The sequence below is a fragment of the Gopherus evgoodei genome, chromosome 17 (assembly GCF_007399415.2).
Source record: "Gopherus evgoodei ecotype Sinaloan lineage chromosome 17, rGopEvg1_v1.p, whole genome shotgun sequence".
NCBI lineage: Eukaryota > Metazoa > Chordata > Testudines > Testudinidae > Gopherus > Gopherus evgoodei.
In genome coordinates, this window is record NC_044338.1 from 286,602 (window position 1) to 299,287 (window position 12,686).

A 12,686-nucleotide genomic window follows, 5' to 3' on the forward strand; every position below is an offset into this window, starting at 1 on the left:
AGCCAATCAACAATTTTAAGCATCATTTCCGTTCTCAGTGACCCAGAATTAGTAAAGTTGGACTACATTTATTTCAGAAGCATTTTGGCTGTAGAGCAGTGTATTCAAACCCCTTTGTGAGACAAAATATTTTTTTTCTGTCCTCTTGGAACTGGGTGGAGTGGAGGATGGGGTTTGCCAGAGGGTCTTGGCAATGTTCAGGACCCTCTCGTACACCGGGAATGGCACGCGAGCAGGGGTGGATGTGGAAAGCACGTTAAACAATGTGTCCTCTTGCTTCACCATTTCCTCCTCCTTGAGGTCCAAGTTCTCAGCCACCCTGAGGAGCAGCACCTGATGCTCCCTGAAGTCATCAGGTGGACTAGCCCAGGAGAGTCCTGCCACTGCCTTGTCTGGGGAGGAAGAGGACTACCAAGGGAGGTCCCAGGGTGTCATCACTAACCAGGGAGAGAGGTCTTGGGGTAGGCACTGGTTCTTCGCCCGCAGCGTCCCCCAGTGCATCCTGCACTGATCCCAGTGTTGTTGGTGCCGATCTGGGCTTGTCCGATGCAGCGATAAGGAGCTTCTAGCAGCTTCCTCCAGCTGGCCAGGGAGCATCGCCCACCGCGGACACCCTTCCAAACAGCCTCGTTCCACCTGCATTGGCATAACTGGTACCCCCAAGGCGTTCCAATAAGGCCATTGCATCAGCCACTGGCCTTGCTGCCAGGTTGGCACTGCCACAGCTGATGCACCCTCCAGAGCCCAATTGCACTACTATCTAGGCGAGGGGCTGAACTACTTCTCTGAGCTGGAGAAGTCCTCTGTCTCTGGTGAGCAGGTCGTTGAAGCCTGGGTATGGGGTCTAACTGTCTCCGCGGAGGACCGGTGCGGAGTAGGGAGAGCGGCACCATGCTGTGAAGCGTCCCCAGGGTCATGGTGACTATGACTGATGGCACGATGATGACTGGTGCAGACTATGGGATGATAGTCTGTCCCTGGGTGAACTCCAGTGTGAAGGCGGAGACCATAAGTGCAGGGCTGATGACTTGTATCGGCAAGCCGGAGACCTGGGTTGATGTGGAGACCAAGAATGTGGCAACATAGAGCTCTCCCTTGGTTCCAGAGACTGGCAGCGCTCACTTGACTAGTGCAAGGCCTTTCCAGCAGGCTTGCACTTGTGGGGAGACTTAGTCAGATCCAAGGCCACATGCAGGGCCAGTTGCAGCAGGAGCACTCTATGCTCTTCTGGTGCCAGGAGCTGAGCGGGTGTTCACTCCACTGTCAGTCTGGGTCCCCTACCCCTCTCCAGAGTTGGTAGTGGGTCTCTTTTGGGGGAGGAATTCCCCGGGGCGGAGCCTCCTTGCGAGTCCAGATTTGGCAGGCGGCCCAAGCTGGGTCCTTTGCCCAACAGCCCCTGATTAGGTTTGCTCAGTGCCATCTTCTTAACCTTCTTCTTCGGCACCGGTGATGGGGGCCGGTACCGGAAGTAGCCTGGTGCTTGGAGGTGCACTACGCTCAAAAGCCTGGGTGCTGCGTTGGGCTGTGCCAGCTCACAATCTGGACAAAGGGCGGTCTCCATCAGAAGGGCCCTTAATAGAATGTTGCGCTCTGTGTGTCCTGGGACAAAAGTTCTTACAGATGCGACACCTTTCTTTTATGTGGGATTCCCCCAGGCACTTTAAACAGCTAGTGTGCGGGTCGCTAACAGGCGTAGGCCTATTGCAGTCAGAACAGGGCTTAAAACCTGGAGACGGGGCATGCCCCACTGGGGCAAAGTCCTGTTCCCCTTCTAACCCCGCTCAACTGACTGACACTTACTACATACTTACTAACAACAAATGGGACTATTTACAGTTGGAATAGGAAGTTTAAAGAGAGAAGAAAAACTGCTGACCATTTGAGAAGCAAGTGAAAGAATGCTCCAACTGACCACTACGGGCAGTAAGAAGGAACTGAGAGGGCACAGGGCAGGCAGCACCTGATATACCAACGCATGAGCATGGCACTCCAGAGGGCACCACAGTTGACTCTACGGGTACCACTAAGGCAGAAGTCTCCGACAATTGTGCACGTGGTGCGCGCACCTAGAATGGAATCGACGTGAACAAGCACTCGAAGAAGAACTAATGTCACCATCCTTTTCTCTCAGTCCAGATAGTCAAAACACTCACCCAGACTTCATTATTTCACAATAACCACCTCCTCTCTAGCTGTGAGATCATCTTCCTCACCTATTGCTATGGCCACATCACTCCCACACTCTGAATCTTTTCACTGGTTTCCCATCTTCACCATCAATACCTTTCACAACTTGCTCCTCCCTCTTCTCCTCCTCTCATCTGTTACTGCAACACCCCTCAGTCTTTCTGCCTCCTCTGCTCTAGCAATGATATCAGCCTTATCTGCCTGTTTGTCACACAAACACCTCTGTGCCCTCTTCCAGGCCATCCCTAACACATGGATCATACTCTCTGACCTGATCAATAAGGCCACTATCCTCTCCTCCAAATCCCTCTCTGCTGCGATGCCTACAAGAAATAATCTAATCAATATGGACCAAGAAGCAAATGGGGAACGTTGACAACTTATAAATGTTTTAATGCAAATACATATAAATATTGTTTGTCATTGACTGTATCCCGTTTTTCCCCCCACTCTCCACATGTCAGTTATCTTACATTGTAAGCTCTTTGGGGAAGGAGGGTATTTGTATCGCACCCAGCACAGACACAACAATCCTAATCAGATCATCAGGACACAACAACAGCAGGAGCAGGCATGCCATCTATTTAGTGGGGGGAAGGGTAGAGTAAGAGAAAGCTGAGGGGGTGTTACAATAGGGGGAGAAAGCCTTACCACAGCAGCTAAGAGGTTGGGAGCAGGGTTAAGTAGCTCAAACACCCACCCACACTGCAAATAGGTGTCTCTGGGGCTGAAAGGGGGAAGAGAAAGAGAGAATGCTTCTCTCTCCCCCAGCAGCCAAAAGAGGGTTTCTGGAGAGAAGGTAGGCTCCAAATTTAATGAGAAGCCTACTATAGCCTAAGGTTGACATGAAAAATGAAGCCCCTGAGTGGGATCTAGGAACAGGATACCGTCAGGAACCCCAGAACTTGGGAGTGTATATTAGGTTCTCAACTGAGCAATGTTCCAAGACAGTAGAATATCTGTTTATGGGTATCAGGACTCTGGTAAAATTCCAGTGTCCTGCATATGGATGCATAGATAGGCATGGGGTGGGCAGCAGAAAAACAGTGAATAAGCTAAAAAAGAAAAGCAAGATATTTAAGCCAGGTTTACACTACAAAGTTTTGCCAGCATAGCTATGCTGGCAAATCCCCGCATGCAGACACAGTTTATACTGGGGAAAAAAAAAAAAAGAGTCCTCCTTATTTATATAGCTTATGTCACTCAGAGAGCTATACCAGCAAAACAAATCCTTTTGCTGGTATATACTGAGCCCCCACTAAAAGGCATTACCAGGATAACTATACCAGCAACAGCTCTGTACTGTAGACTAGCCATTATAAAGGGGAGAAGAGTCAGAAAATAAAGGGAGAAGGTAGAGAGCACAACAGGGCAGGGGAGAGGAGAGGAGGAAATATCTAACATAAGCAAGAAATATGGCGCAAGTAGGGCTGGTCAAATGGTACTTGAGGAATGTTCACGTAATGAATGGGAAAGGAGTCATGAAACTATTCAGCAAGAACTATTTTGCTGTACTGCAGCAGCTCACAATAGGTCAAATACTACTCAGCAAGTATGTTAATCAACAAACAAGACAAAATATGACGAATAATATATTCAGAGAATATTTCTTTTGCATTTACTAACAAAATATATGACTATTAAGGATTATACACAAAATATTACATAATTATGTTATTTCTACAACGGCCGAGAGACATAAGCTTGTAGAAAGCGCATGGAAGGTATTTTTCACACAGGCTAATAGGAATTGGGTAAAATTTTAAACCTCTGACCTTAATTATTTCATACAGAAAAGTGACTTTCAATTTATTGCGTCCCTTTAATAGTGTCAAGATCTAATAACTACTAAATCTTGCCCTGGAGTAATCCAACAGCAACAGAACCAAGTACATTAGTATATGGGAATGTCTTCAGGGGATTATACTCACCCTGGCCAGATATTTAATCTGGTTCTCTGTGGTCACCTGAGCATTGCCCTGTTCGTTGGCAGCAAACTGCACATTCCCCAGGTGCAACACACTAGCTACAATGCTCAGCAAATCCTAGTACAAGAGAAAGAAGAAATAATGGTCAAGAAGATGGGAATCAATATGGATTAAAGCTTAGTTGCGATGAGGGCGGGAGGGCAGTTTCTTTACATGTCCATCAGTAGGAGATATTTTTACATTTAGCTTTCTGCAGGGCACTCATTCAAAGGCTGCCTCCTGGCAGAAAGAACTAACTGAAGTAGGACAGTCCTCTAAGGGGAGAAGACTCAGATGCACTTCAAGGCATTTCTTACCTCTATCTCATTGTCATTGAAGTTGATGACTGATAGGGCCCTTCGCACAACCTTCCAGTCATTTTTATCATTGATGGAACTGACCCTCGCACACTGACCCTAAAAACACAGATTTTGAGATACAGTAATCCTTACAGCCTGACGCACTGTACATACAGCCCGCATAGTTCTATCATGTGTTGATTGTTACAGAAGGGGCCATCTCACCAATATCTTTATAACTCTGTGAAGTAAGGGAAAGATACTGAAAAGTAATAAACCAGGGGTCGGCAACCTTTCAGAAGTGCTGTGCTGAGTCTTCAGTTATTCACTCTAATTTAAGGTTCTGTGTGCCAGTAATACATTAACGTTTTTAGAAGGTCTCTTTCTATAAGTCTACAATATATAACTAAACTATTGTTGTATGTAAAGTAAATAAGGTTTTTAAAATGCTTAAGAAGCTTCATTTAAAATGAAATTAAAATGCAGAGCTCCCCCGGACTGGTGTCCAGGACCCAGGCAATGTGAATGCCGCTGAAAATCAGCTCGCATGCTGCCTTTGCCATGCGTGCCATAGGTTGCCTGCCCCTGTAATAAACTAAGAATTACATCTATCCTATAATACAGGATAGATAGTTTAATAATGGATCATTACTTTCACCCAGAAAGTTTCTCTCTCCTTACAGATCAACACTCTGATCTCTCCTTCAACTTCACCGAAGTCTATCAGGTAAGGAGAGTTTTTCCCTTTACTGAACATGCAAACCAATAAATTAGCAAACTGCAGGACCCTGTTCACACCTTCACTAGATAATGGTACTGTTGTGGGTTCTTCTCAAGGCCCAGACGCCTCAGTAGGTCATCTTCCCCTCCCTCTAGCAGCTGGTAGAAGATGTGAAAGTTCCTCTCTCCATGATTCTGATGGACAACACGAGATTTCTCCAGTAGGTAGTTCAGGATGTGACCCCCCACAGGTGCCCCCTAAATCAAAGAAGATAAGCTGAAACATCCTACTTCTTAGATGGCAGAATATTAAAGACAAAGAGTTTGGAATAACGGGTCACAAAAAGTAGAAGTAGTCTTTGTCATGTAATAGTTTTATGAGAGAGTTTATGCTAACAAATACCGAGTGTGAGTTTGAGCTCTTGGATTTCCACAGAGTAGATCAAACACAAAGTATTAGAGAATAAAACTCAAAATATAAAACCATTACACAGATCAATATTACAGCAGACCTTGAATGCTGTGTTCACTTCTGGTCACCCCATCATAAAAAAATTATACATGTCTCTTGACATGGATTCCATCCTTGCCTCTAATAATTTTGTTGCTTTTCTCTGGACCTTTTCCATTTCTGCTATATTAGAGACAAGGATGGAGTCCATGAACCAGAGATATTTAAAAGCTTAGGATGATTTCTGTCTATCTAGGTTTTACACTATGTTAATTCTCATGGCATTGTGGTATTTAGTTTAGAAAGGAAACAAACAAAATACACAAGATGAAGCTATATACATTAACTCTACACAGAAAACTAAGGCTGTCTCTACAGTCTTAATTCTGTCTCTTTGTGCATATTCATGGTCTTTAATTTCAGGATCACATGCTTCCTCTCCCCCCCCGCCCCCTCCCATAGGACCCCAGCATCCTCCTTTTTTTTATATATATCTGTATATATAAAAATGGAGGTGATTTAGTTAATGTCGCATTCTAACATGGGCTAAAATGGAGCAGAGATCTTATTTTTCTCTAAAAGTAGGTGGTTCTCTGTGGTAAGATTTTTCACTGGATTAATTTTTATGCCATTTAAACTGTCTATGTAGTTTTGTTTTGGTTTCTCTTAATATATATTTGTAGTAGGAAAACTTTGAATCTGGGCCCTGGCTGAAATCTTGCCTGGGCTGTCCTACTTTTCACTATGGACACATTTCCTACAAAACACTGATTAGCTATTCATAGCTTGGTAGAGAGGTGGCCCTGAAGAGAAAGGATGCAATGGGAGAATTTTCTAAAATGTTTCGTTCAGGGTCATCTTTAGCTCTTATTTGCATTATAACTGAAAGTTTGTGAGCTATGCCCACAAGTATGATTCATTGTTGATGGGACACACACAAAACCGATAGATAGCACATCAAACCTTCCACATAACGAGCTATACTTTTCTGTTAGAGTTTACCCTACAACAGAGAATGGTTCATGCACAGCTGCTGGTGGATAAAATATTCGCCTGCCACACTTCTACCTTGTCTCTCTAGTATCTCAGGATCATCACAACTACAACAACACTGCAAACACACTTCTACCTCCACAAGTCTTCCTCTCTCTGGTCTCTGCCAATAATACCCACCCCCAATTAAACTTTTAAAAACTCCATGGTATTAATATATACACAAAAATTTGCTGGAAGCTATGAGGGTTGCTGCACACACCACATACTTGAAACAAACCCACAAAGGCAAGGGAAGGAGAAGTTCAAAACTCTAACAGTAAATACCCTCTACTACTCCACTCACAAGCACTTACCTTACCACTGCCACTACAACCATACACTGCAACCTTAACTCTTCCCCCCTAGGAATACAAGCCTTTCATCACCTCCTTTAATAACCATTGTGCACATAACCTTTTAATAAACTACCCTCTTCTCAGCACAACCAACTACTGCACTACACATCCACAATCACTAGGGTTAGGAAAAATTAGCTGGTAAAAGTGTTTGTGAACCAGGATGAAAACAGGGCAGTGTTATGGTCGTGGTGCATCGTCTGTGGTGCACAATAGTTGTGGTAGTGGTAAGGTGAGTGCTTGTGGGTGGAAGAACAGAGTCTCTGTAACTTTTGGTTTGACTTTTCACTTTCTTAACTTTTATGTTTGTGTCAGGCATGCTGTGCCTGTAGCAATTCTAGCTGCTTCACAATGAAGTATGTGTATCGAGAGAAAGAGAGAGATACACAATTATAAATCTGAACCACTCTAGAAAACATTTTGTACCCAAACTTTTCTGAAACAGTAGACTCCATTCACAAGAGGCTAGGGTTTTTACTATACCTGAACTGTTGATGCAGATCTCAATATCTATGTGCTTGGGCATCCAAGCAAGGCTACAACAAGGTATATAAAACAGATGTTCACCTTGTAATCAAACTGCACATCCATGTATTTTCCAAATCGGCTGGAGTTATCATTCCGAAGGGTTTTTGCATTTCCAAATGCCTAAATTAAAAAGATACCAGATAAAAAAGTAAACAAGCTTCAAAAACAAGGAAACCACAAAATAGGGCATTTTAAAATATTTTTCACAAACCTGCCAGTGGCTTAATTTACTGGCTTACAGACACAGTCTGAATACCCGAGTGACATATGTTTTGCCAGCATAAGTGGTAGTGTGCACAGCGCTATGTCGGTGGGAGAGCTTCTCCCGCCAACATGGCTATTGCTGCTCTTTGGGGGTGGTTTAATTACGTTAACAGGAGCGCTCTCTCCCATCAGTATAGAGCGGCTACATGAGAGATCTTACAGTGCCACAGCTACCCCACTGTAAGCTCTCTAGGGTAGATATATTCTAAGAAGAAAGTAAGCAGCTACCTGAATTCTGATTGTTTGAGCTGCACACATACTGCAAATGTAAGATTACCACCTTGCATGGGGCTGTTAAACCATTCCTCTCCTCCTTGCATAGATTTATCCTAATCCCACTCCGTTAGGAAAATGTGCCACCCGAAGGTGTCTTCTTAAAGCTTCTTCCCTCATCACCAGTATGACTTCATACGAACTCATCAGCCTGCACGCAACAGTCACAGACCTCCTAGCCTTGCCCAAACCTGCCAAACTTCTCCCTCCCACAGGCCCACACCCAGAACGTTGTTTTGAACGGATGGTGGAAACAGTAAAGGGAACTGTAAGGATTGTACAGAACTTGACACTAGAGGTCACTATAACACCAGAAAAATGCAGCATCAAATACATATCTATGGTAAATAGGGGACTGAGTTGCCTACACAATGCCAAGTTTCATAACCTGGACTTCAAATTACCTCTAAGACCGGATTGGACTGTAGGAGGCGATCTTTCACTGTTTCAACTTGGTCACTGGCTGGACATGTCACTGCATAGTACTGCAGGATTTTCTTGGTGGCTTCAGTTTTTCCAGCTCCACTCTCCCCTGATATCAGGATACACTGATCCTTCCTCTCAATGCGAAGGGAACGATATGAGTTGTCAGCAATAGCATAACTAAGGAACAATGATAACTGGAAATTAAGTCTGCTTTCACAAACAGGAAAGGCAGAGAATCCTCAGTTAGGCGTTTAGAGTATCCACTGTCACAATCACAACCAGAAGATATGCCAATTCCAGCCCAATATTCTAACAGTGCAAAATCCTAAAAAAGATGGTTCTTTGAAAATGGCATTTACATGGATTGAGAAACTCTGATCCAAAGCTTCTATAATTACTGCTCACACCAGTTTTCTGGTGTACCTTCAAGTCTTGTTTAAATCAAGATGGATCACAGAATTTCAAACACATTCCTTGCAAAGAAAGGAGCATTAGCGAGCAACAATTTCTTCTTTTGCTACTTAAGGTTTTGCTTTGTAAAAATGTAATTTATTATAGTTTATCAAATTCCTCTCCCTTCTCTATCCAAATTCCACTTCTGGGGCATTTCCCAAATCAAAACAGTTGAACAAAGCAAGGGAAAGGCCAAGAGTATTGCATACCTTATATTTTGTGATGCATCTCATTTATTTAGAGATGACTGCTGTCCACATCATTATTCACAGTCTCTGTGAATCCATGAACACTATAATAGGTATCACAACTTCAGTCTCCTCTCCTCCCCCCACCTTCCCGCCTTTTGCACGGTGCCTCACTTTTACTTTGGATGGGGAAATTCTAGCCAGGATGTCTCAAGTGTTTTCCCATTAACTCTGATAGCCCATAATTTGTCTTTTACTGGGTAGTACAATGGTAGGTGCTTGGAACTAGTCTTGTCTGGTTGGGGAGGCGTCCCTCCCTGCTCCTGCTCGGCTGACCACTGCCCTACTGTGAGGTAGAGGTAAAGCTTTACAAACCCAGTTCTCTATATACATAAATTCATAAAAACACAGTGTGTATACCTATCTCCTAATGATTATTAAGTTCAGAACATTACAAGCTTTCATAGAAGACCTTATCCAAAAATGTTATACACAATAACATTGTACACAACTAGCTGATTAAATTGTTTACTCTTGGGAGATCAGACTCCCCATTCTCTCTTTGGGCCTGGACCCTGATTGTCACAGAGACACACAGCATTTCAAGTTCATTGAGTTAAACCTTTTTTTCTTTTCAATGACTAGGTACTACAGACTCCACAGATAATCTGACTCTCAAGTGTTCCCACTAGCTTTAAAGTATTTGGATAGCAAGGTAGAATTGTTTTCATTTTATAGAGCCCATTTTAAAAAAAAGCCTCGGAAAAATGGTCTGAATTGCTGTTAACAGTAACCCATGAAACAGCACACAGTCCAATGCTCAAAATGAGTCTGTTTCCCACAACATTTTAAAATATTCAAAATTATTTTCTGTGCAATAAAAATACCCCTGAAGGAGTTGGTTTGGAAATACTGTCTCCTATATCAGAACAGTGTTGGCAGTCCCCACACTTAGGATTTACTGAGCTGTACAGGTACAATTTCTCATGAACTGGTTGCAATGAGGACGAGAACTTTTTTTATTCTTGGACTGTTTGAAAGAGTAGTGTTTTGCAGAGCACATCTTCCCTTCTACAATGCATAACTGAATAGAAGCAGAACAGGGTAATGCTCCAATATTTAAAAGGATTTGTTTAGTGTTGACAGAATCCTCAAGGTTGTACACTGCAAACAAATAAACAGCCTCTGTCCCAGAAATGTTACTTTCTAATTAACATATGTATAGACAGGATTCTGGATCTTCCATGTTTCTAGCAACCAAGTTTCTAGCACCACCTCATCATGCTTGTAACATACTCCCATCTCACTTGCACTGTTGCGTCACCTGCCAACAACAGGAAACAACCCAAATAGTTCTCCCTGTCTCTTCAAAGGTCTGTGGAAGAAAGAGTCTTCAAGAGGTATCTCAGGATTGGGCCCCAGCTCAGCGAGCACTTTGGTTAGCTAGGCTCACTCAGCCGTGTCCTCTCTCTCTCTTTTCGTCTGACAGAAAAATTCAGTTCCATTCAAAAATAACTTTCAAGCTTCAAAAATCTTTTATTTTAAATAGGAAATTGGGAATGTTCACTAGGCCATGTAAATAAATACATTTCTTGTTCCAACAGGCTCATGGTATCTTAGCAACAAGGGAAATACCAGATTAATGTTGGTCAAGAAGTGACAGAGGAGGTAGGAAAAAACCCATCACACACACACACACTTTCCCCCAGTTTAGTCATAAGCTGAATAAGCTGCTTAGCAGCAAGGGAAACTTAGAACCAGATCATCTAGACACTGAATAACCCTGGAACAATGAGGTCTGTGATCCTGCCTAGGCTTGATCAGCAGCTCAGATTCCTCTGAGTCTCAAATCATTTGGCCATAAAGGAACTAACTCCCTTTCCAAATAACACTGTCAAAGGCAACTCACTCTCTTTGGAAAGCGAAGCAGGAATAAAACAGCCAGACCCCACCCTATCTAAAGGTCTCTTTTGCCCCCACTCCAGTACTCTGTTTGGAAGATGGAAGGGAAAAAAAGTCTTGCTTTCTGTATACCAGTATTAAACAAGCCAGGTGGGAATAGCACAAACTGTATTGTTTACCCACAGGCCACTCACAGGTGAGGAGAGACTTCATAGAAACTGACACCACGGTATCGCTCCATGTGTTGTCTGCTGTAGATTTCCAGATCCTTGTATGGATTTACTGACACCAGAACTGAGCCAATGTAAGTCTGAAAAGAGCCGAAAGGAAAAGCATTACATGAATGTTAGCATCTGTTTCTACAAGAGCCTTCAGAATTACTCTGGAATCCCAGATATTGTTACAGGGCCAGCCTGCAACAAGGGCATTTGGCATGCTGCTAACCGCTTTGAAGAGAGTGACTTGGGAGTCTGAAGAGACAACCTCACAGCTAGCAAATGTGGGAATACAGAACTTGTATTGGATGTGTCCCTTTTACTGAAAATGCTGCACTTACATCTTTTAGTGACTGCTTCAGTGCTTTTGGACATCCCAGCAATGCAACTTCAGTTCTGGGTTATTTTTGACCATTCATTAGAATATTTGGGATCAGAGTAAGCCTAGGTTTGTTAAGACCATAACAGAATAGCTTTATGAAGCCAGAAGAATACAGTATGTGCTCGATTTTCAGTGGTGCTGGGCACTCAGACTTTCAGCTGAAGTTACCTGGAGCTGCAGATGCTCAGCAACCTGAAATATCAGGCCCTATCTATGCCAACATGTCAGTACACAGGACGGGTCTGAGAATCAGGATCATGGGCTATAAAAGGGGAGCTGGTGGACACCACCACATCCAGATCCCACACCTGCAGAACAAAAATCGCTATGTCCAGTTTTCAGAGCAAATACCCAAATTCTAGTCAAAGATCAGCACTCTGGCTGCTCTTTACTACTCACATAGATCAGATTCTCCTTGAATCGTTTACGCAGGTTTTCAATAAAGGCTGCTTCGCTAGTGAAGTTCTCTAGCAGGACAAAATCCTGAACCCCCACACGGTCACGGGCTGTCAGAGCACTCTCCATTGTCAACCGGATACCGTCACTCCCTGCCACCTACAACCAAAACCAGTGAAATCAAAAGGCTGAGACTTTCACAACACACAGACCACTTTGCCCACAAAGCACAGACACAGGACCAGCATACAAACAAGAGAAAATAAAGCAAACCCCATTAATAAAGCAACCCCCCATCCACTTCACACTAGCAATGGCCAGTTTTCCAGAAGACGAGGCAGCTTTGGGAGAAAAAGTTATTGCCAAAAATCCAATCAGTAATAAAGCAGGCTCAAATAAACGTCACAAGAACAATGATTAACACTCTTTGTTCATTCTTGAAAAAATGTATACTGGTTGATACACCACTTCCAGGAACTAGTAAACAGTGCTGAGATTAATTATTCTCATAGACTCATAGGTCAGAAGGGACCAATCTGATCATCTAGTCCGACCTCCTGCACAAGGCAGGCCACAGAACCCCACCCATCCAGTTTTATAACAACCCCTATCCCAGGATCAAGTTATTGAAATCTTCAAAACTG

The 12,686-nt window shown here is 43.4% G+C and overlaps 1 protein-coding gene across 3 annotated transcripts in view; it reads right to left on the reverse strand.

Moving 5' to 3' along the window:
• MYO1C (myosin IC) overlaps nt 1–12,686 on the reverse strand; it is a 143,953-nt gene that overhangs the window by 57,313 nt on the left and 73,954 nt on the right. For all 3 annotated transcript variants that reach the window (XM_030536234.1, XM_030536236.1, XM_030536235.1), the window contains exons 2-8: nt 12,046–12,201; nt 11,244–11,359; nt 8,485–8,683; nt 7,583–7,663; nt 5,252–5,431; nt 4,472–4,570; nt 4,119–4,232 (exon numbers count right to left, since the gene is read on the reverse strand). In XM_030536234.1, the coding sequence (XP_030392094.1) occupies nt 4,119–4,232; nt 4,472–4,570; nt 5,252–5,431; nt 7,583–7,663; nt 8,485–8,683; nt 11,244–11,359; nt 12,046–12,201 (945 nt within the window). The remainder of the gene's footprint in view (nt 1–4,118; nt 4,233–4,471; nt 4,571–5,251; nt 5,432–7,582; nt 7,664–8,484; nt 8,684–11,243; nt 11,360–12,045; nt 12,202–12,686) is intronic.